Genomic DNA, 25,298 nt, shown 5'->3' with positions numbered 1-25,298 from the left:
ATATCAAAACTCTTCCGAAACCGGGGAGGGACTTGACCCAGCCTAGTGCGTATAGGCCAATTTCCTTAATAAATCAGGATGTTAAGATCCTGTCAAAACTCTTGGCCAATAGGTTGGCAAGTTGCGTGCCTGAACTCATTGGTTCACATCAAGTGGGGTTTATGAAGGGCAGATCGGCAGTTACAAATATTCGCAAAGTCCTAGCTAGCTTAAATACACACAGGGGAATAAAAACGGAGCCATGTCCAGCATTGCTTGCAATTGACGCCGAAAAGGCTTTTGATAATGTCAGCTGGCGATGGCTGGACATGGTTCTGGATGGGTTTAACATTAACCCCTTAAGGACATAGGACGTACCGGTACGCCCTATTTCCCGAGTCCTTAAGGACCAAGGACGTACCGGTACGTCCTAACTTTTAAATCGGGATTCCGGCGCCCGAGGGGTTAAACGGAACGGGATTTCGGCTGAAATCCTTCAGCCGGCATCCTGTGACAACGCCAGGGGGGGTGATGTGACCCCCCCGTGTCGGCGATCGCAGCAAACCGCAGGTCAATTCAGACCTGCGGTTTGCTGCGCTTTTTGCAGTTTCTGATGCCCGCGGTCCCTGACCGCGGGGATCAGAAACTTTTGAGTGCCTATAATCTATATTTTTGGTGCGGGGGGGGGGGGTGTCGCAGGCGGTGGGGGCGTTGCGGGAGGCGGGCGGTGCGGCAGGCGGGATCGCGATCCCCCGCCCGCCTCCCCATGAATGATCGTTGGCTTCTAGTGGTTATACCAGGGTGCCAGCACATTGCTGGCACCCTGGTATAAACGGCTGACATCTGTGCAGATGTCAGCCGTTTAACCCTTTCCATACCGCGGTCCGTACGGACCGCTGTATGAAAAAAGTTATCTGTCATCGGTCAGGGAGCTCCCTCCCTCTCCATCGGGGGGCTGCTGTGCCTTTGCAGCCCCCCGATGGAGAGGGAGAGAGCCCCCAGAGAGCCCCCCTTAGCCCCGTGCTTACCCTTCCCCGTCTGCAAAGTTCTGAGCAGACGGGGAGGGTTCCCATGGCAACAGGATGCCTGCTCAGGCGTCCTGCTGTCCATGGTGCTGAACAGATCTATGCTGAAAGCATAGATCTGTTCAGTGTAAGTAAAATACAGTACAGAACAATATATATTGTACTGTACTGTATTATACAGACATCAGACCCACTGGATCTTCAAGAACCAAGCGGGTCTGGGTCAAAAAAATGTAAAAAAAAAGTGAAAAAAGTTAAGATAAAAAAAAAACATTTATCACTGAATAAAAATTAAAAAAAATAAAATAAACTACACATATTAGGTATCGCCGCGTCCGTAACGACCTGATCTATAAAATGGTCATGTTACTTTCCCCGCACGGTGAACGCCATAAAAATAAAAAAATAAAAACTATGAGAAAATTGAAATTTTGCCCACCTTACTTCCCGTCATCTCATCCCGCAAAAAATGAGACCCTACTCAAGATAATCGCCCAAAAGCTGAAAAAACTATGGCTCTTAGACTATGGAAACACTAAAACATGATTTTTTTTTGTTTCAAAAATGAAATCATTGTGTAAAACTTACATAAATAAAAAAAAAGTATACATATTAGGTATCGCCGCGTCCGTATCGACCGGCTCTATAAAAATATCACATGACCTAACCCCTCAGATGACCACCGTAAAAAAAATAAAAATAAAAATAGTGTAAAAAAAGCCATTTTTTGCCATCTTACGTCACAAAAAGTGTAATAGCAAGCGATCAAAAAGTCATATGCACCCCAAAATAGTGCCAATCAAACCGTCATCTCATCTCGCAAAAAATGAGACCTTACTCAAGATAATCGCCCAAAAACTGAAAAAACTATGGCTCTTAGACTATGGAGACACTAAAACATTTTTTTGGTTTTAAAAATGAAGTTATTGTATAAAACTTACATAAATAAAAAAAATGTATACATATTAGGTATCGCCGCGTCCGTGACAACCTGCTCTATAAAATTACCCCATGATCTAACCTGTCAGATGAATGTTGTAAATAACAAAAAAACGTGCCAAAAAAGCTATTTCTTGTTACCTTGCTGCACAAAAAGTGTAATATAGAGCAACCAAAAATCATATGTACCCTAAACTAGTACCAACAAAACTGCCACCCTATCCCGTAGTTTCTAAAATGGAGTCACTTTTTTGGAGTTTCCACTCTAGGGGTGCATCAGGGGGGCTTCAAATGGGACATGGTGTCAAAAAAACCAGTCCAGCAAAATCTGCCTTCCAAAAACCTTAATTCATTCCTTTCCTTCTGCGCCCTGCCGTTTGCCTGTACAGCTGTTTACGACCACATATGGGGTGTTTCTGTAAACTACAGAATCAGGGCCATAAATAATGAGTTTTGTTTGGCTGTTAACCCTTGCTTTGTAACTGGAAAAAAAATATTAAAATGGAAAATCTGCCAAAAATTTGAAATTTTGAAATTGTGTCTCTATTTTCCATTAAATCTTGTGCAACACCTAAAGGGTTAACAACGTTTGTAAAATCAGTTTTGAATACCTTGAGGGGTGTAGTTTCTTAGATGGGGTCACTTTTATGGAGTTTCTACTCTAGGGGTGCATCAGGGGGGCTTCAAATGGGACATGGTGTCAAAAAAACAGTCCAGCAAAATCAGCCTTCCAAAAACCAAACGGCGCACCTTTCACTCTACGCCCTACTGTGTGCCCGTACAGTAGTTTACGGCCACATATGGGGTGTTTCTGTAAACAGCAGAGTCAGGGCAATAAAGATACAGTCTTGTTTGGCTGTTAACCCTTGCTTTGTTAGTGGAAAAAATGGGTTAAAATTGAAAATTAGGCAAAAAAATGAAATTCTCAAATTTCATCCCCATTTGCCAATAACTCTTGTGCAACACCTAAAGGGTTAACGACGTATGTAAAATCAGTTTTGAATACCTTGAGGGGTGTAGTTTCTTAGATGGGGTCACTTTTAGGGAGTTTCTCCTCTAGGGGTGCATCAGGGGGCTTCAAATGGGACATGGTGTCAAAAAACCAGTCCATAAAAATCAGCCTTCCAAAAACCATACGGCGCACCTTTCCCTCTACGCCCCGCTGTGTGGCCGTACAGTAGTTTACGGCCACATATTGGGTGTTTCTGTAAACGGCAGAGTCAGGGCAATAAAGATACAATCTTGTTTGGCTGTTAACCCTTGCTTTGTTAGTGGAAAAAATGGGTTAAAATGAAAAATTAGACAAAAAAATTAAATTCTCAAATTTCCTCCCCATTTGCCAATAACTCTTGTGCAACACCTAAAGGGTTAATAATGTATGCAAAATCAGTTTTGAATACCTTGAGGGGTGTAGTTTCTTAGATGGGGTCATTTTTGGGTGGTTTCTATTATGTAAGCCTCGCAAATCGACTTCAGACCTGAACTGGTCCCTATAAATTTAGTTTTTGTAAATTTCTGAAAAATTTCAAGATTTGCTTCTAAACTTCTAAGCCTCATAACATCCCCAAAAAATAAAATATCATTCCCAAAACAATTCACACATGAAGTAGACATATGGGGAATGTAAAGTCATCACAATTTTTTGGGGTATTACTATGTATTACAGAAGTAGAGAAACTGAAACTTTGAAATTTTTTTGACTTCATTTTACCAGTGTCATGAAGTACAATATGTGACGAAAAAACAATCTCAGAATGGCCTGGATAAGTCAAAGCGTTTTAAAGTTATGAGCACTTAAAGTGACACTGGTCAGATTTCCAAAAAATGGCCTGGTCCTTAAGGTGAAAATGAGCCCGGTCCTTAAGGGGTTAAGGGACACTTTAGAAATTACCTGACGGCGCTATATGAAAATCCACAGGCAAGAGTTAATATACCAGGATTCCTGTCCAAACCTATTATACTTGGCAAAGGAACACGACAAGGGTGCCCCTTATCCCCGTTACTCTTTAACTTGGCGATGGAACCCATGGCAAGGTGGCTGATAAAATCTGACGTTTTTGAAGGCATTAAAATAGGTAGTAAGGAACTAAAAATTAGTTGTTTTGCGGATGACATCCTGTTGTATTTAGGGACTCCCGAACTTCAATTAGGAAAGGTGCTAGAAGAGCTAAACGCTTATGGGAAGGTGACTGGTTATAGGATTAACGTGGACAAGAGCCAACTACTGTTTTTAGGTCAAAGAACACACTTGGGGAACCACGTGATTAATGGGGTTGAAGTGCGGAAAGATTATATAACTTATTTAGGCATTAAAATTGGACGCACCCCGAACTCGCTATATTCACTAAACTATCCCCCTCTCTTCTTGAAAATAGAAACAGAGCTGGAAAAATGGCGGGATCTGCCTCTGTCTTTATGCGGTAGAGCCCACTTAATCAAAATGATGAGTTTTCCGAAACTACTTTACCCACTTCAAATGATCCCGATGTTACTAAAACATGTGGATGTTGTGAGAATGCAGAGGGCGTTTAATCGCTTTCTGTGGAAAACTAAACGACCTCGTATTGCCTATGCCTAACTGACGATGCTGAAGTATGAAGGAGGGTTGCAACTTCCAAATATCCGTCACTACAATCTGGCGGCGCTATTCAGGCATGTTAGAGATTGGGTATGGGGTACGGAGTACTACTCTGCGATTTCGTTAAAGAAGGAATTAGCTGGTAGAGAGGACCTAGAGGCCCTATTACATTCCAAATTAAGAGATATCCCAGTATCAATAAGACAAGCTGTCCTTTTAAAGGATACCATAATGGCGTGGAAAGCTATTAGAAAGATTTATGGGCTCCCTTATTACATCTCCCCTAGACTGCCATTATGGTCGCTTCCAGCGTTTCCTCAGGGCAGAGAAAATACGCTATTCCAGGTATGGAAAGACAAAAACATCACAAGACTTAATGACCTATTGCAGGATAACAGTACTCAGTGGCTGTCCTGGGAACAGTTTAAAGGAAAATACGACTTACAAGACGCACATTATCTTCCCTATCAGCAAATTAGAAGCTATTGTAAAGCGCAGGCGAGTTCTCTGGGCGACATGGAGAGGTTGGGATGGTTTGCGGTTTTATTAGGCAGAAATAGTTCCCATATGTCTCTATCAGATTTGCATCGGAAGCTCCATAACATACAGACGATAGGCTTGGTAAAAGGAGCATATAAACCTTGGGAAAGGGAGCTGTCAGACCAGAACATTGCTAAAAAAAATGAGAGAGGGACTTGACTTGGTGAGGCGGGCAACATACAATGAACAGTGGAGGGAATCCCAACTGAGACTTATGCATAGAGCGACATACGCCTTTAACTTGTCTTATAGGGATGCCCCAGCTCATTATCTGCGAAAATGTCCCAAATGTGATCTCCCAAGAGCTGGGTTATTACATTCTATATGGGAATGCCCAAAAGTGAGACCTCTATGGCAGCAGTCGGTGGACACAATAAAGGAAATTTGGGGAGAGACTGTGGGATTAACGCCCCAACAGTGTATTTTTCATTATATAACCAAAAACCAGGACGAGGAAATAGGAACAGTGGTCACTAAAGGAGGGGTACATCTTATGTTAATGTCGGTAAAGAAAGCCCTGTTAAGGCATTGGTTGGAAGGGGAAGGCCCGTCGTGGGAGGAGGTGATTGGAATGATGAAGTCTGTCCTATATTTAGAAAGGTTAGAGGTAGAACAGGATAAGGAACGCCTAGTTGGGAAATTCATCAAAAAATGGAAGGTTTTCGTAGAAAAGTTATTATCACGAGATGAGATTGAGGAGCTCATGGACCCGTTTAAATTGACTAAATGGTACCTGGAAGCACAACTTGCTAGTAGACTAGGGAAATTGGAAGTGTAAGCTATCGCAAAGGAATTCTAAACGTAAAACATAATTGACGTGTTATATAAGGCATACTGTAATCACTATACTCTCAAATCAGGGTTCATAGATTGGGTGGTTTTGGGAGGCGGGAGAGGAGGAAATAGGGTGGGAGGTTGGGAGGGGTGAAAATTGTCTAAAAAATTTTTTGTGGATTTGTATAGTCGAGACATGTCCTTGGATACTTGTATGTGCAACAATACCTGCTAAACTATCGCTATTTCATGTCTTGTACTTACATTTTTGTCTTACTGTATGCAAATTTCCACTTCAATAAAGAGATGTTTAAAAAAAAAAAAAGAGTGTCAAAGATCCTACCTTGAACCACAGTACCTCAAGCAGGACGGTATACGACAAGGCAATGCTGAACACAACTACCGCCCTACAGAACAGAAGCTACAACCTTCACTTCGACTTAAAGGGACAACCTTCACGTCAGAACAGTATTATACAAACTTCCCTAAGCCAGAAACCCCTAAAAGGTATAGTAATACACCACACATTCAGCATAACAAAAACACACGGGTAGTATTGGTGCTAATCAGGCCGTCATGGACTTCGCTAAGTTCTTTGCTAAATGGGAGCTGGTTACCAAAGGACTTATAAAGTTCACCGATCGCCCCAAGAACTACAGGGCATGGCGAGCCTCCTTCCAGAACTCCATAAGAAACTTAGATGTTTCCTGTGGTGAGGAGTTATATCTCTTGGTAAAGTGGCTTGGAAGCGAGTCTGCTGAACACCCCAAAAAAAATCTGAGACATTAACATAAACTATCCTGGTGTTATGGGTCAATAGAAGCTATAGAAAATGCTTTATATAAGAGAATTGATAATTTTCCCAGAATAGTGGGTAGGGGTTACCAGAAGCTCAGGGAACTCAGTGACTTGTTGATAGAGCTACTGTCACGGCTGAGGATGGGGGAAACCCTCAGCCGTGTGATTCCAGAAGATGTTAGGTCGCTGCTCGGCCAGGACCACAGGATCAGGGAGCAGGTGACCTCCTATCGCATCCCTAATACTGACCCTGACTCCTAGCCGTATGAGCCAACCCTGATGGTGGGAGGGCTCATACACCGGAAACCTTGGGGTCCCTACCTAGCCCTTAGGGTGGCCCTGAACTAGGAGCAGGGTAAGACGACCTGTTCCTCCCGGACACGGAGAAACAGGAGTCTCACTGGCCAAGCTGCAAGGAAGGGGAAACACGTACAGACATGTGGATATGGCAGGTGAACAACATTAGTTCCAAACCTACCTGCCACAGCCTTGCTGACTGGAACCCATGCACCAGTATTGCTGTCCACACAAACATCAAGGAGACAGCACACCACAAAACACACAGGAAACCAGGACATCCATAGCTGTAATAAACACGGAAAGGATAACACATCAACTAGACATCATACAATGGTTTTATGACCACAAGGGTGGCCCTCACTGGAAGATGGTATATAACCAGGAGGATGACTTCAGCTAACCATGGCTGAAGTACCCCTCAGAGTCTGGCATCCAGCAGGAGCTAAATAGCCCCAAGTGGCCACACCCACACACAGACACACCCAGTATTCACACACACAAAGAAGGGAGTTAACCCTTCCTACACCAGGCAGGGTAGTGAAGCCACTTAAAGGGAAAAGCACATAAACACACTCACCTGTTACCGCCGGCAACGGCATGCATGACAACCATGTCCTGGGGAACAGCCAGCATGCCAAGACACTGCCACCACATGGACACAACACCACACGTTGCCGGGGACAACTGCAAGTGAAGGGAGGTGTCACAGTGCATACAAACATAACCTCGTGCACAACAAACAGGGAAAGTGCACACATACGAAAAGAGGTTGCCAGGTGAAACCGCATCCACTTGACAGCAAGCTGCCTAGCAACAGCTCAGGCTGCTATGCTGCCAAATACAAACATGTTGCCAGCGGCAACCACACGTGAGGCAACATACAAGCAGCCCTCACCATGTGGTGGACAACAAAGCCAAAACTGCAGGCAACTGCATGCGGATAAGGAGTCACGACCATAACCATGATCGTGACAGGTACAGGTTGCTCAGGCAAGGAGATCTGCCAGGGCTAGCATTCCTGGACAACGCCAGAGGTGTCAATCCGATTGTCCAAAAACTCTCTTATAATCTACAAGAGAAGTGGATCACGCATGGTTCCCATTATAAACAGGTTCTTAATGTACCATTTCCCCCCTTTGTGGTAGCCTTTGTTACTGTCTCGAGGGTATCAAGAGCCACGTCTGACTCCGTTATACCCGGGGTCAGGAAGTCGCAGCGGGTGGCTGCGCGCTCTATATCTAAAGATCATGGTGTTTCTTAGTTATTGTTTTCTGTGTTTGCCTTGCTATCCTTTTTGTCTCTCTCAGGGATCCGTAGCTTCTCCTCCTCAGCTGTTTCGTGTCTGCCACTCCCTACCTCCTTATATTCTCCCCTCACACTTCTCTAGTTGCCAGTTATAGAGCTTCCTGCCTGGACATCTATACTGACCCACTGGAGTGGTTAATCCTGGTTGTTGTTCCTGTGTGCTACCCTCCGGATCCCTGTTTGGCTTATTGTTGTCTCCTGTTGTCGCCCACCTGGGAATATATGTTGAGTCTGTGTTGTCTGTCCTCCCCTTGGTGTTTTCCCTTAGAGTTAGTGGTGCGGACTAGTGTTCCCATCGCCCTGTTCACTACCTAGGGCTCAGCTCAGGGAAAGCCAGGGCTTTAGGCACGTGATCGGCGTACGGGTGAGGAACCCGTCTAGGGACGTCAGGGCAGCCAGGTGCCAGCCGCCAGGTGAGTCAGGGGTCACCATCTTCCCTCTCACTTGGGCAGGGCCTTCCTCGTTCCCTCCCTCTGTGTCACGTATGTGATAGCCACGCCGACCGTGATAGTTACTCAACAGGCGAGGATTAGAAATTATCCCAGTTTTGACTTTACATTGTCATGTCCCACTACCCCTGGTGTCAAACCTCATAAAACACCAGTGGCAGTCCACAAAACTAACATTGCCTCCACAGGTTCTCCTTACAGGCCATTTAAATCTTCTCAAGAAGAAAACAAACACAAAGATCTTCCCAAAGAATGCCCCCTGCACAAGAAACCACACCCTTTACTAAAATGCAGAGCCTTCAGGGAGAAGTCTTTATAGGACCGCAAATAATTCCTCAAAGAAAACATCTGCTTCAGGTGCTGCGCTACAACATTGCACTTTACCATGAACTGTAAGGTCAATGTGACATGCACATAATGCGGTAGCACAGGACACAACATGGATTTACACCCTGGACCACCCTCTCAGGTATTATCCCAAGCAGAGGACCATGACGGGAAGCAGATAGACACTGACATAGTCACCTCTTTAGTCACTTCTCACTGTACAGAGATCTGTAAAGGACTCGCAGGAGGGAAGTCCTGTTCAAAAATCTGCCTTGTCAAGAGTTTATCCGGTTGGCCACCGAGATAAGGCGATCAAGGAATATGCAATCTTAGATGACCAAATCCACCTTCTTCGAGACCTTCAACGTCGTAGGGCCTGGTTCTCCCTAGTCCTTAAAGACATGTGCAGGTACCATTGAGACAACGGGGAGGAAAACAACTGGGTACAAGGTAGAGTCCATAGATTGTCAAACCTGCTTGTCCCTGCCAACCATACTGGAGTGCAATCACATATCTGACAACCGTTCTGAGATACCTACACCAGAGGTAGCAGCATACTAACCCCCACCTGAAGAGTATAGCTCACCTGATACCAGAACTGAACCCAGAAGCCCCAATAGTCTTACTCCTTGGAAGAGACATACTACGAGTTCACAAGGCTAAAGGACAGATTAACGTTCCCCAAAACTCTCCATACGCCCAGAGACTTGACCTACGCTAACAGCTTCATGGCACACTTTGAGGAAACATACATTTATACCAATCAGTTATACATGACACATACGTTAACTTGGAAAAGATACATCGACGACATTTTTTGTATCTGGACGGGCCCAGAAGAATCTTTACTTTTATTCCATCAATACATGAATTCAATCTGGCCGGAATTACAGTTCACTATTCACCACAGTAATACCTCAATAGATTTCTTGGACACCAGTATTTCTATTAACACAACAGGGACACTCTCTTCAGATCTTTTCCGTAAAACTACTGATAGAAACAATTTACTTCATTTTTCCAGTTTTCATCCACCAGCAACACTAAAATCACTTCCAATCTCCCAATTCAAAAGAATTGAAACAATTGTCCAGGATCCCAAATTAAAAACAATAAGAGAAAAAGAGATGGAGGAAAGATTTAAGAATAGAGGATACCCACAACACGTTTTACATGAAACAAAAAATAGGAAGATCAGACGACCAGGTTCTGCTAACAACAAAAAAATTCCATTTGTACACACGTATCACCCTGCCACAAAGAAAGTCCTCAATGTCATTCGGGGACATTGGCCACTCTTACGGAAGGCTTTTCCACAGGTGGAAGAATTCCACAATTCTATTCTTCCCTGCAACCGTAGACCGAGAAACATACGGGATAACTTAGTGAGGGCTGACATTGGCTCGGACACAAAATTACAGAAACAAATCTTTCTATCCACTCCCAAGAAGGGAACGTTCCCATGCTTAAATTGTGCTCAATGCACGCACATTCAAAAAGGTCCCACCATCTCACATCCACAATCCGGTAAAGCAATTGAAATCAGGGGTTTCTTTACATGCGACTCCGACTACGTCGTCTACATTATTAAATGCCCATGCGGACTGGCATATGTAGGGGAAACATCGCAAAAAATACGTGACAGAATCTGTCAACATAAGTCCACCATACGTCGAGAAAGCCTATTACTACCGGTCCCCGCACATTTTCATAGCCACGGTCATTTAATTTCACAACTCAGATATCAAGTGATTGAACATGTTCCACCACCGCGCAGGGGAGGAAATAGAAGCAAAATCCTGAAACTCAGAGAAGCGTACTGGATCCACTTACTACAGACCCTCAGTCCAAAGGGTATGAATAAAGAGTACGAAATTCAAAGTTTTTTATAAGGTTTTTCATAGGAGACATAATCTGAAGTGGTATCCCATGGCTTCTATCACCATGTTAAAATCTGTATTTTCATGCAACATTTCCTATATATATTAACATAATTTTACTTTTCCTCCGTAGGCCCTATAAACCTCCTCCTGAATCCAAGTGCCGCATAGAGTATCCTTTAAAATATTTCCCATAGTTCACTGTTTTATCACACCCTGTCTGTCTTTATATCCCCCTCTAGGTGTATGGGTGTATATATGTACGTATATATCTCTCTTGGTTATTCTACATTATTCTTATTCTTTTTGTCTCAACATCCCCACCTCTATGTGTGTATGTGTGTATGTGTATGTATATATGTACATATATGTATATGTATATGTTTATATATATATGTGCATGTACTTTCTCCTTATACTTATTTCTACTATATTTTCTTTCCTCTATTTTTCCCACTTATATTCGTTCCTTTCAATCTGTTTCCATTCATACCCTTCTTATCTACTTTCCACTCTATTTTTCTCCAAATCATTACCATATTTAGCATATTACTGAACATATGTGATTATACAACATATCATCTATACAGTTATCTGTTTTGATCTGTCCTCAGTAGAGCCCTGTATCGCCTATTTTCACTGCATTCCACGGCCGGGCACTTCCGGCCTTTGGAACGCAACTTCCGGTCCTGATGCGTTCCACCGGCCGATACACTTCCGGCTGGTGGAACGCAAGCCGCTCCACATGGCTAGAATAGATTCCGCCCACAGATTTTGGCGCGATTCTGGACCTCAATATAAAAAGCAAAGTTTTAGAGCATTATGGCACCCAATTTTGGTGTACTTGGAGCATAGCTCCGTTTCCATTGGCACAAACTTTACCCTCTCTTCACCATCATATCCACATCACACTGCGGCACAGGTAAGGATGGAAGGCTCTGGTGTTCTATGTTTTTCTATGGATTTTATTTATTGTTGTCTTTTGTTGTTTTTTTATGCTCTCTTTTTATGCTTCCTTTATAATACAGTTAGGTGTCTTGAAATTCCTAGTATAGAGATAGGTGTTATATATATTATGTTGAAATGAAGTCAGATTATAGGGATCACTATTATGTTACATAACCTCAGTCGATACAGCGATATTCCATTAAGAGGAAATAGATATTAGAGCTTAATTTTGGGATTTTGGGATTTGGAACTGGACATTTCTTCCTTAAATGCATTTATTCAAGCTGATATGACGTTCCAGCAACATGATATACGCCGACGCAGTGTCTATTTCATAAAAAAAGTGACTTCTGACCGGAGATGACCTCGAGATCCGGACAAGCTTGTTTTACTATATCGTATAGTCAGCCACTGTATCTTGTATCTTAGATTATATTGTTATTATCATTTGTATTTTTTTCATATTCTATTTTTCGTATATTATTTATTTATATTTATATTATATGCTAGAACTATATGCTGTTAGCCTAATATAGTATCTACATAGGGCTTGATTGTCATTTTTTGTAATCTTTCAGTGTCTGAGGAAGGCTTTGCATAGCCGAAAACGTTTACACACGTACTGCCGTATGTTATTATACTTTATTTTTGAAACAAAAAATAAAAAAAGAAACAGAAAGAATATCTTACTTATCTGCTGTGATTTTTGCTAATATACTACCCGGGGTGGGAACCCTATACACAGCAGCAACCGACTGTTTGCAAAAACAAATTTTTGTCTAAAAATTGACCTAGGATGTGTAATCATAGGAGACATCTGTCTAGGAGGAGCACACAAGCCGACTTCAGTCAACAGTATACTCACCAACACACTTGAGAATGGACATTCTTCCCTTTTCCAGCCATGTCACAGCAGTTTCCTGATAAAAAAAATTGCCACACAGCACTCCTGTGCCTTGTCTGTGAAGACCACGCCTGCGATGGGGAGCAAGATCACTTAGGGTGCACAGTTTTCCACAGGACAAGAGAAGACAACAGGGTCGCAATGTCCATAGAAGACAGGCTGTTCTTGGAGATCATGGATCAAGGAATAGTAAAAGACAAGTCAAAAAGCTGGGTCCCACCTTTACCGTTTTAACCCTGGAGACAACGCTTACCTAACAAAGAACTTGTCTACAGTTGATGTATTTCCCTGAAGCACAACCTTCAGAGGACACCAGAGACGAGAGAACATTTCTTTACCTTCATGGAAAGAATATTCCAGAACAACCATGCAGAAATGGCACCCGTGCTCCAAGACTCTGAGGAGTGTTGGTACTTACCCATATTCGACGTGTATCATCCTAAAAAAACAAGGCAGATACAAGTAGTATTCGACTAGAGCGCCAGGTGTAAAGGCGTCTCGCTAAATGATGTCTTACTGTCTGGTCCAGACCTCAACAACAGACTTCTGGAGGTACTTCTATGCTTCGGCAGAGATTTCGTAGCATTTACTGCCGACATGCAACAGATGTTCCACTGCTTCCTCGTCAAGGAAGAACATAGAAATTAGTTGAGGTTCTTCTGGTACCGCAACAACGACCCCAATGAAGACATTGTACAGTCGTGGCCAAAAGTTTTGAGAATTACATAAATATTGGAAATTGGAAAAAGTTGCTGCTTACATTTTTATAATAGCAATTTGCATATACTCCAGAATGTTATGAAGAGTGATCAGATGAATTGCATAGTCATTATTTGCCATGAAAATTAACTTAATCCCAAAAAAACCTTTCCACTGCATTTCATTGCTGTCATTAAAGGACCTGCTGAGATCATTTCAGTAATCGTCTTGTTAACTCAGGTGAGAATGTTGACGAGCACAAGGCTGGAGATCATTATGTCAGGCTCATTGGGTTAAAATGGCAGACTTGACATGTTAAAAGGAGGGTGATGCTTGAAATCATTGTTCTTCCATTGTTAACCATGGTGACCTGCAAAGAAACGCGTGCAGCCATCATTGCGTTGCATAAAAATGGCTTCACAGGCAAGGATATTGTGGCTACTAAGATTGCACCTCAATCAACAATTTATAGGATCAAGAACTTCAAGGAAAGAGGTTAAATTCTTGTTAAGAAGGCTTCAGGGCGTCCAAGAAAGTCCAGCAAGCGCCAGGATCGCCTCCTAAAGAGGATTCAGCTGCGGGATCGGAGTGCCACCAGTGCAAAGCTTGCTCAGGAATGGCAGCAGGCAGGTGTGAGCGCATCTGCACGCACAGTGAGGCGAAGACTTTTGGAACGCCTGGTGTCAAGAAGGGCAGCAAAGAAGCCACTTCTCTCCAAAAAAAACATCAGGGACAGATTGATCTTCTGCAGAAAGTTTGGTGAATGGACTGCTGAGGACTGGGGCAAAGTCATATTCTCCGATGAAGCCTCTTTCCGATTGTTTGGGGCATCTGGAAAAAGGCTTGTCCGGAGAAGAAAAGGTGAGCGCTACCATCAGTCCTGTGTCATGCCAACAATAAAGCATCCTGAGACCATTCATGTGTGGGGTTGCTTCTCATCCAAGGGAGTGGGCTCACTCACAATTTTGCCCAAAAACACAGCCATGAATAAAGAATGGTACCAAAAAACCCTCCAACAGCAACTTCTTCTAACAATCCAACAAAAGTTTGGTGAAGAACAATGCATTTTCCAGCACGATGGAGCACCGTGCTATAAGGCAAAAGTGGCCTGGAAACTCCCCAGATTTTAATCCCATCAAGAACTTGTGGTCAATCCTCAAGAGGCGGGTGGACAAACAAAAACCCACTAATTCTGATAAACTCCAAGAAGTGATTATGAAAGAATGGGTTGCTATCAGTCAGGAATTGGCCCAGAAGTTGATTGAGAGCATGCCCAGTCGAATTGCAGAGGTCCTGAAAAAGAAGGGCCAACACTGCAAATACTGACTCTTTGCATAAATGTCATGTAATTGTCGATAAAAGCCTTTGAAACGTATGAAATGCGTGTAATTATATTTCACTACATCACAGAAACAACTGAAACAAAGATCTAAAAGCAGTTTAGCAGCAAACTTTGTGAAAACTAATATTTGTGTCCTTCTCAAAATTTTTGCCCACGACTGTAGAGTACCGAATGAGAGTGCACATCTTCGGAAACAGTCCTTCCCCTGCAGTCGCTATCTAAGGTCTCAGACATTCAGCGCGAGAGGGTGAAGCATAGTATGGGTCAGATGTCAGATCCTTTGTGGAAAAAGATTTCTACGTGGACAACTGCTTGAAATCCACTCCAACGATCGAGACCGCAATCAGTCTTCTAAAAAAGGCTCAAGAAATACTCGCTCTATCTAATTTGATGTTGCACAAAATTGCTTCCAACAGCCGTGAATTAATGGAAGCCTTCTCACCCCAAGACCATTCAAGTGATCTAAAGGACTTGGATCTTAGCACCGACTCCTTTCCCATGCAGCAGAGCCTCGGTTTGTTCTGGGATTTAAAGGCAGACACATTCACCTTCCAAATTATCAAGGAAGAAAAGCCCTTCACACATAGAGGAGTTCTGTATACCATAAACAGCTTATATGATCCTCTGGGATTAGTAGCGCCTGTTACTATCCAAGGCAAAATTATGTTAAGAGACTTCACCAAAGAGACGTCTGATTGGGATGACCCACTTCCTGTGGAGAAAAAGGACCTGTGGACAGGTTGGGAGAAGTCTCTCAAAGCTTTGACCAGCCTTCATGTGGCACAACCATATGCTTCCATGCCATCAATTGAAGTCATGATGCAAAGACTATACATCTTCTGCGATGCTTCAGTCAAAGCAATTGCTGCCGTAGCATACCTAAAGACTACTGATGTCAAAGAACAATGCCATATAGGATTTGTCATGAACCGGACAAAACTGATGCCACTCCGTGAACACACGATTCCCAGACTCGAGCTCTGCACTGCTGTGCTTGCAGTGAAGTTGGCTGAACTTATAACATTAGGAATGAACCTGGAAATCGAGGAAGTTGAGTTTTACATGGACAGCAAGGTAGTGGGATATATTTGCAACGAAACCAGATGCTTTTACATCTACGTCTGCAATTGGGTTCTAAGGATCAAGAGATCCACTTGTCCTAAACAGTGGCACTACATGCCTACACATCATAATCCTGCGGACCACGCAACTAGATCTGTCGCACCAAGCCACCTTAAATACACAACATGGCTCCTGAATTCCTGTACCGTTTAACGTCTTGCAGTATCGGATCCGACACGTTTGGAGTGATAGACCCAGATGCCGATGAAGAAATCCGACCTGAAGTATCTGTTCTACGCACGGTGACTTCAGACTACTAACTCAAATCTCCTCGTTTCGACAGGTTCTCCAACTGAATGTCACTTGTTCGTGCTATAGCCTGTCTAATTCATATAGCTCTGTCTTACAAATCGACATTACCTGTGAGCCAGAAGCCCTGCAAAGGTTGGCATCACTGCAAACACTTCTTTACCGCTGCTAATCTGGAAAAGTCCAAAAACATAATAATTCCCACTAAACAACGTTAATGTCATGCTAAAGAAATAGACTACCTCAGCCAAGACCAAACAGTTTCCAAGGATAGCGCTTTGAAAAAGCTTGATCCCACCATTGACCAAAATGGGTTGCTAAGGAAAAAGGATTCAGTAGTGATGTCTGTTGACGCCAGACCGGGAGTGTTCTGCCAAGCAGAGTTTGAGAATCATTACAGGTCACATCTATAAGAGTTTTGCTATTTCTGTAGTGATTAGTATGTTTATAGCACCATCTAGCGGTGTTAAATTGTATTACATTTTGTTTTTCTTGTTACAAAGACTGCTGCATTGTGTGTGGTGCAAAGCATTGTAGGAGTGAAAAACATTCTGGGAAAGAGAAGCCTGCAGTCACCAGGGCACATCAGCAGATCTATCCATCTGCATATCTCCTTCTTAAACTCCACCATCCTTATAAAAACATATCTGGTGAGAGATCTATCTTTGTTTCAGGGACATTATGTTATGCAGAGCTGTTCATCTAGTTATCATTGTTACTCAGATAAGTTGTTATAACTGTTAGATGTAAGACATATAGTGCTGTGTTAGGCAGCCATTTTACCATGTGTTTCAGTGTTATGCAAATGTTACAGTACCTGCTATGCTATATACTTATTCATGTTATTTGTATTCTTATAGTTTTACCAATCAATCACTCAATTGATCGATCAATCAATCAAATACTCCTGTTTTACCAATAAACAAGTTAGACTACAAAGAACAGTCCTCTTATTTGGAAGACAGGAATGGTTTATGCTGAATGTCAGATTGCACACTGAGTGAACGTGTATGAAGACAGAACAAGGAGATTAAGGAATGTTGTTTTTTTTTTTTTCTACATTAAAGATATTGTACGAAAAATTATATATAGGGTAGTTAGGATTTAAGGATATTGGCGCTCCCACTAACAATTTAAAGAACAATAGAGAATTTGGGAGAGCTTAAAATATAACTTTTACTGTTAATTTATATAAAATATATAGCGCCACAAACAGATGCTTGAAATATGGCTAGAATGTATGGAACAGTCTTACCATTCAGACGCCCCCTGATAGGGATCAGCCTAGCGTGGTGGAAATAATACCGCGTCTGGGCCGAGGGTTAGATGTGGTCGTAGGTAATTCCAAAATGTAGACTGGTGCAGGGAACCGTTGTCCCTAGTGAGCCCTGATGGGGAAGGGGGCAATGCTACTGTTCCCCTGCCTATCTACACAGAGTTCCTACCCCGCAAGGGGCGGCCCTGTCCGGATACCTTACCCTAGATAAGGCGGGTATCCCTATAAATGCCCTAAAGGATGGTTCCCAACGTGTCACGTTTCAAGTGATAAATCATCAGGGGAAGCGATCCAAAAATGTGCAAAAGTAATCTGCAAGGAAAAATATATTTAACATGAGGATCTAGAAAAAAGAAAGAGTTCACATATATTGGGGGAAAAAAAGGAATGGAACAGAGACATACCTTAGATCAGTGGATCAATAGGATTGGAAGAAAAGGACATTGATGGTCCTAAGGGAAGGAGGACCCCACAGATTCTTTAAAGAGGGGCGCCTCTGGGGCAGCTGATCTGATGTTATCAGCTGCACACCGATTTGCCATGAGGATGCTGTATTTAAGCAGCAGAACGCGCGCCCTTTGTCTAGCGACCGCCTCTGGGGGTGGGATGGTCACGTGATCGGAACGCTACGCCCCATCGGTAGGTGCGGCCGTCCTGTGCACCGCACCGCACCAAGCCGTGGAGCGCAGCGCAGCGTCCGGTCACGTGGGGCGGCCGGGAGAAGGGCTGAATGCAGCGCCTGTTGCTGGGCAACTGACAGATGCCAGGAGTGCTCAGACGTCCGGGTTAGCTGCTAGAGAGCAAGCATAATAGCTTGCGCTCCTAGAGATATAAATATAGCATTTTGTGCAGATTAACAGTTAGAGAGGCATGAATGCTCCTATGATTACAAGCCAGAAAGGCATAAGTTTTATAAATATGAGCATTTATTAACATTAATCAGGGGGAGGAGGGGAGAAGGGAAGGACAGGGGGACGGGAAGGGGGCATGGGAAAGGACTAAGCAGGTAGCTTTCAATATATACTTGGGGTGAGATGATACCCCTTAATATGCCCCCTAATACATCGGGGTGCATAATGTATGCAAATACTGGGACGGCTGGGACTAAAAGTGGAGGGATGGTCCATTACAAAAAACAACCAAAGTTTAGCTGCTCGTTAAGTCCTAAGGGAGCCATAGTCTTAAGGTCATATATCCATCTTGCTTCCCTCTGCAAGATCATTCTGTCCCAGTCTCCCCCTCTTGTTGGTGGATTCACTTTATCAATGGCCATGAATGAAAGACGACCATGGCCGTTGTGAGAATTGTGGACGTGTTTAGCCACTGGGGTATCCTTGAGTTTGGCCACATCGCTAAGGTGTTCACCTACTCGCCTACGGAATTCACGGATTGTTTTGCCAATGTATTCTTTCCCACATTGGCAGACAATCCGGTAAATAACCCCCCGGGTCTTGCAGTTCATGAAGTCGCGAATGGTAAATTCCTTGCCAGTAACATTACTCCTGAAAGATTTGCCAGTTGTGATGTGCGGGCAGGCGATGCAACCACTGCATCGATAACAGCCATTGTTGGGGTTCTTAAGCCAAGCACAACCCGACGATGGTTGTGGGGTGTATTGGCTATGAACCAGCCGATCCTTGAGGCTCCTTCCGCGTCTATAGGATATGCTCAGAGTTTCACCGAGCACCTCCCTCAGATCCGGGTCCATCAAGAGGATGTGCCAGTGTTGGTTGATTATCTCCCTGATGGATTGGGCTTCGCCATCATACGAGGTTATTAGGCGGGTTAGTTTATTGGATTGTACTGGTTTCTGTTTGGGAGTGAGTAGAGTAGAGCGGTCTGCACTCAGGGCTGATCTAAATGCTGCTTTGAGTACCCGATCAGGGTAGCCTCTAGACAAGAATCTTTGGCGAAGATCAGCCGCTTGGTACAGAAAATCTCTCTTGTTTGTACAATTCCGTCGTAGACGTAGGTATTGTCCCTTAGGGATCCCGCGCTTTAAAGCAAGCGGGTGTTCACTTTCCCAGCGAAGGAGCGAGTTGGTTGAGCTAGGCTTTCTGTATATAGAAGTGTCCAACTCACCCATCTGGTCCTTGGTGATTAGGACATCCAAAAAGGGGAGGGCCTGAATGTCTGATTCATATGTGAAACGGAGCCCTATTTCATTTTTATTGTGCTCCGTCACAAAGAACTCAAAGGATTGCTTGGTGCCATGCCAAATGACAAAGATATCGTCGATGTACCGTGCCCACAGTCCTATGGGCTCGGTGAGGAACACACTGTCATCAGTGAAGACCAGGGTTGCCTCCCACCAGCCCAGGAACAGATTTGCATACGATGGGGCACAGGGGCTCCCCATCGCGGTGCCCCTGAGCTGGTGGTAGATCCGCCCATTAAATGAAAATACATTTCTGGTCAACGTGAATTCCAGTAGCTGGAGGATTACCTGACTGTGGGCACGGTACTGACAACCTCTCGTTTGGAGGAAAAATTGTACAGCCTTAAGGCCCAGATCATGAGGAATGCTGGAATAAAGTGCTTCCACGTCGATGCTGGCAATTAAATCATCTGCGTCGACGTGGATGATATTGTCCCACAAATAAATAATACATTTTTCTGTTAGAGAACGCAAAATATAACAATTTAATTGGATTAATGAAAAAAAAATTCTACTGTGTGAGATATTGGTCTTACATACTTGGTAAAGTGCCCCTTTCTGTTCTTTTGATTCCCTCTCAGAGAGTACACCTAATGTGCCAATTGCTGATTTATATACTTGTTATGGTGCCCCTTTCTGTTCTTTTCATTCCCTGTCAGAGCGTCCACCTAATGTGCCCAGTGCTGATTTATATACTTGTTATGGTGCCCCTTGATGTTCTTTTGATTCCTTCTCAGAGCATCCACCTAATGTGCACAGTGCTGATGGTCACACATGCTCAGTAGCTTACTGTCTGAATTCTCTAATACTGTACATGGGTAGTGGAGTGATGAAGGTAAGAAAAGAATCAGCATCCTAGAAGTGACTTCTCACCAGCACCAGTTTATCACGGGAACACCAGGAGGTTTCATAACAGGTATATAACATCAATCATCTACTCATTGGAACACTTTATGAAATATTTCCAATTGAAATATTATGTTAAATGATGTAACAGAACATGTAATATTTACAACCACTGGGACAACCACTTTAAATGTTTTTTTATATGATTTTTGGACCTAATTAGATTCTTAGACTTTAAAAGGATCATGCGGAACAATATACATATTTACATGATGCTCCAAATAGTGTGAAAGAGAAGTTCCTTTTGTATTTTGGATCAATACAGAGCCGGTGCTACTTGACAACAAAATAAAAAAAAGAATGATCTGGTAAACCAACTATTTATTGAAGCAGAAAAAGATGTGTTTCAAATCTGGACTTCGTTAGGTCAGCATATTCTTCCAGTGCACAATACGAATTGCCTGTTTTAACCTTAATAGTTATTTTGTGCCAGCTATTGGTATTTTATGTTGTCTGCGAGTAACGCCAGCTTTTCATCGATCTAAAACTAAGGGGAACTTCTCTTACATGGTATTTGCTATACCAGAAACCTGAATTGGCATACCTAGGGGATCTCTGGCTAGATGCTCCATGTTTTACCTCCTATGCTATAAGCTTCTAGAAGTGTTAAAGGGATTCTGTCACCAGGTTTCACCCCCTCCAGATAAAAATATGGTTATGTTCAGGGAGCTTTCACGATTCCTAATGTGGTCTTATAAATGTAATCTGTAGGCTCATTTTGCTAAAAAAAACGCTATTACTAACCTGTCATTCAACAAAATAAGGTGCCCAAGGGGATGTAAATGGATCCAAGCTGCCGCCCGCACCTGCTGCCGTTCGTGCCCAGCTCCGCCTTTCCCGACCTCAGCGCCGCCTCATAATCCTGTGTGACGCCTCCGGCTCTCCCTCCCTCCCCCCTCCTTCTGCTCTAACATCTCGCGCGTGTGCACAGGGCTCTGCCAGTGTGCAGGTCATCGAGAGGTTGAGCGAAGTGCATGCGCACTTCGCTCTATGAAGCCGAACGGAGAAGTCCACACGGGCGCATCAGGCAGAGCCCTGTGCGCACGCGCGAGATGTTAGAGCAGAAGGAGGGGGGAGGGAGGGAGGGAGGGAGAGCCGGAGGCGTCACACAGGATTATGAGGCGGCGCTGAGGTCAGGAAAGGCGGAGCTGGGCACGAACGGCGGCGGGTGCGGGCGGCAGCTTGGATCCATTTACATCCCCTTGGGCACCTTATTTTGTTGAATGACAGGTTAGTAATAGCGTTTTTTTTAGCAAAATGAGCCTACAGATTACATTTATAAGACCACATTAGGAATCGTGAAAGCTCCCTGAACATAACCATATTTTTATCTGGAGGGGGTGAAACCTGGTGACAGAATCCCTTTAAGAAACACTGTACAACCTCACAAGGTGAGTTCACCACTACAGTTTGACTTCACTTTGTCCAAACGGCATTACCCTTTCAGGCAATATTTATGTGTTTTTTCTCCAAGCTACTTGAGTTAGTTCCAACCAACTTTACTAGGGCACAAGTTTTCTGAAGATGCTACAGATGCCCCATGATCACCTCATCTGGTATAAGAATAATTAAGCAGACAAATAAGTGAAAATGGATCTCTTTGTACACACATTAGGTCCATTAGATTATATATGCTTAATTGCAAAAGAAACAACCTAAGTATGTAAGTTTTAGTAACTGAAGGTAAGGCATAATTAAATGCACATACACTGTATCATATGGTATATCTAACGCCCATATAATATATAATAGTATTGATATATTTACTCCTTGGAGCTCTGGTCTTTCCATTCTTATACTATTACAGGAATACATTGATTTTCTACAGTAAATGAACCCTGAACAAACACATCCTTCCACTAAAGGCATGGTTAGCTAATGTGTGGCCATTATTCGCGTGTTTAACAGGATACAGCAATGTACCGATGATGAACACAAGGATAGGGAAGTGCAGTAACCTCTTGTCTGACATGCAGGTATGCATTGGCAATGGTTACATCTTAGGACTTTAAAAATCACACCCTTCTTTTTTGTATCCCTTGATACATTGTTAGTTACATCTGGAATAACCTATAACTAGGATATAATGGATACAGCTTTCATTGAGTTATATGGTTCTGGAATGTGTAGTAGATATATGGGTATCAATTCAGGCTTGTCATATGTAGAAGAGCTTCCTTTAGAGCCTTTAGTAACTCTGATCATGAGACGCCAGATGAAAATCTTCACAATATGTTATCTTTGATGTTGCATAGAATGTCAAACACACCTATTGTTACCAATAATATAATATAAATATGTATCAGCCTGAAAGAGTTAACAAATAGAAACCTAGTGTACAGACTTCTGTGTGCATGCGTGGTAGTTACTCCAGTCTTACATATTACAGCTTTCGCTCTCTGTAAAGAACTTTTAATGTCCGTAAATCCTCAAGATAAAACTAATGGTAAAACTTTCAGATGGTAACACTGGCATACTGTGCACTCGGATCAGAAGGGGGAACTTGCCAAATATAGACAGAATAGCACAATTTAGCGAAATACTGAAATAGCATCTGTGGAAAATAACTGTATCATATGTATTTCATATTTATGTATCATAGACCTTTTCCATCTCAGAATCTATCTATCTGTCTATTATCTGTCTACTATCTATCTATCTATCTATCTATCTAGCTATCTATCTATCTATCCATATTCTAACACATGTCATCTATCTATCTATCTATCTATCTATCTATCTATCCATCTATCTATCTATCTATCTATCTATCTATCCATCTATCATCTATCTATCCATCTATCTATCTATCTATCCATCTATCTATCTATCTATCTATCTATCTATCTATCCATATTCTAACGCATGTCATCTATCTATCTGTCTACTATCTATCTATCTATCTATCTATCTATCTATCTATCCATATTCTAACGCATGTCATCTATCTATCTATCTATCTATCTATCTATGTATCCATCTATGTTTTATCTATCTAGAATGATAATATGTATCTGTCTACTATCAATCTAACTAACATCTATCATCTGTCTGTCTATCTATCATGATAATATATGTCTGTCTACCATCTATTTATCTATCTTGCTATCATCTATGATATCTATCTATCTATCTATCTATCTATTATCATATACCAAAATAAAAAGTGAAATAATTGATGTACAGAATGCCCTTACCACAGTGATTTATGGTATTTACTCTCTGATATCACAGCTAAAACTGTACAGTTCTAATGGTCTTATTAATAATGAAAGGCAAATGTATTGAGCACTACATTTTGAATAGCATTGCTAGATAGACAGACTGGTGATAGATAGATAGATAGATAGATAGATAGATAGACAGACTGGTGATAGATAGATAGATAGATAGATAGATAGATAGATAGATAGATACATAATAGATAGATAGATAGATAGATAGATAGATAGATAGATAGAATAGATAGATAAATAATAGATAGATAGATAGATAGATACATAAAGATAGATAAAGATATATAGATAGATATATAATATAGATATATATACATATATATAGAGATAGATAGATAGATAGATAGATATATACTATAGATATAGATAAAGATAGATAGATATATACTATATATATATATATATACATAGAGAGAGATAGATACATACTATAGATATAGATAAAGATAGATAAATAGATAGATATTATAGATAGATAGATAGATAGATACTATAGATATATAGATAGAGACAGACAGATAGATACTATAGATATAGATAGACATATATATACTATAGATATAGATAGATAGATAGATAGATATTATAGATATATAGATATAGATAGATATATACTATAGAGATATAGATATAGATAGACATATATATACTATAGATATAGATAGATAGATAGATAGATAGATAGATAGAGAGTGCCCTCATTTATTTCCTATGACTTGCATTCAACTATTTACATGTGCCATTAAATTGATTCTGTATATTGATTTATACACTGTATGCTTCCTACACTACTATTTGTTAGTGACCACTATAGTTACCATTCCTATGATTACACCACAGCTCTATGTGATGGAGAGACACTATTGACACAGTTTAGAATAAAAGCAGCTTGTACAGAGGGTGCAGCCCTCACTAACCCTGCATTCATCAGTGACCTCTTATCCTGCCTTTGGTTATGGTCAGGATTGACATCTGCTAGCCTAGCACCAAGTGCTCCCTGTAAACAGCAACGGTAATATAAAGTACTGAGTGCAACTTACTGCTTTCTTCTCTGTTGTAGAAAGATGTCCTTTATTCTGCTCCAGATGCCAGAAGAAGCTGGCAGGTCAGAGTCCACATTCTCCTTCTCCAGCAATAGCATGCATTAGCTCTGTCCATACACTGATATATAGACCGTGAAGATGGGAGAGAAGTCTCTCTCCTCCAGTCAGAGCTGATCTGTTCCCCTGCTCTGAGAGCTGCTAATTAAAGTCCTTGGGAGTCAGGGACTTAGAGGAAGGAGCCAGTCATTGCACAGGCAGCTGCAGCAGGCACTCCTCCTCCCAGCCCCTGCTAGGTGAGGAGCATCCTGGAAGTCTCTGGCACTCCAGGAGGAGATCACTTGGCAGCTGCACCTTCCACACTCCTGGAGGTAGAGTTTCTTCCTGATCATTGTGCTATGTTTCAGTCCATCTTACCTTTAGTTTTAATGTAGTTGAATTCAATCACTCCCTTCAGGCTAGGGATAAACTGGCTGTAGTGGTGATAGGAAAATATTTGCCCCGATGCAATCATAAAAGAAACT

The 25,298-nt window shown here is 42.3% G+C and overlaps 1 protein-coding gene across 3 annotated transcripts in view; it reads right to left on the bottom strand.

Moving 5' to 3' along the window:
• NPY2R (neuropeptide Y receptor Y2) overlaps positions 1-25,065 on the bottom strand; it is a 114,002-nt gene extending 88,937 nt beyond the window's left edge. Inside the window, exon 1 of one of the 3 annotated variants that reach the window (XM_040418573.1) lies at positions 24,775-25,065. In XM_040418573.1, the coding sequence (XP_040274507.1) occupies positions 24,775-24,875 (101 nt within the window). In that variant the 5' untranslated portion in view covers positions 24,876-25,065. The remainder of the gene's footprint in view (positions 1-24,774) is intronic. The other 2 variants (XM_040418576.1, XM_040418577.1) reach the window with 2 other exon arrangements.
• Between the last annotated feature and the right edge of the window lie 233 nt (positions 25,066-25,298).

This window comes from Bufo bufo, chromosome 2 (genome assembly GCF_905171765.1).
Source record: "Bufo bufo chromosome 2, aBufBuf1.1, whole genome shotgun sequence".
NCBI classification, from domain to species: Eukaryota; Metazoa; Chordata; class Amphibia; order Anura; family Bufonidae; genus Bufo; species Bufo bufo.
Note: the sequence above shows the minus strand (reverse complement) of the source record. Positions and strands in the feature narration are given on the sequence as shown.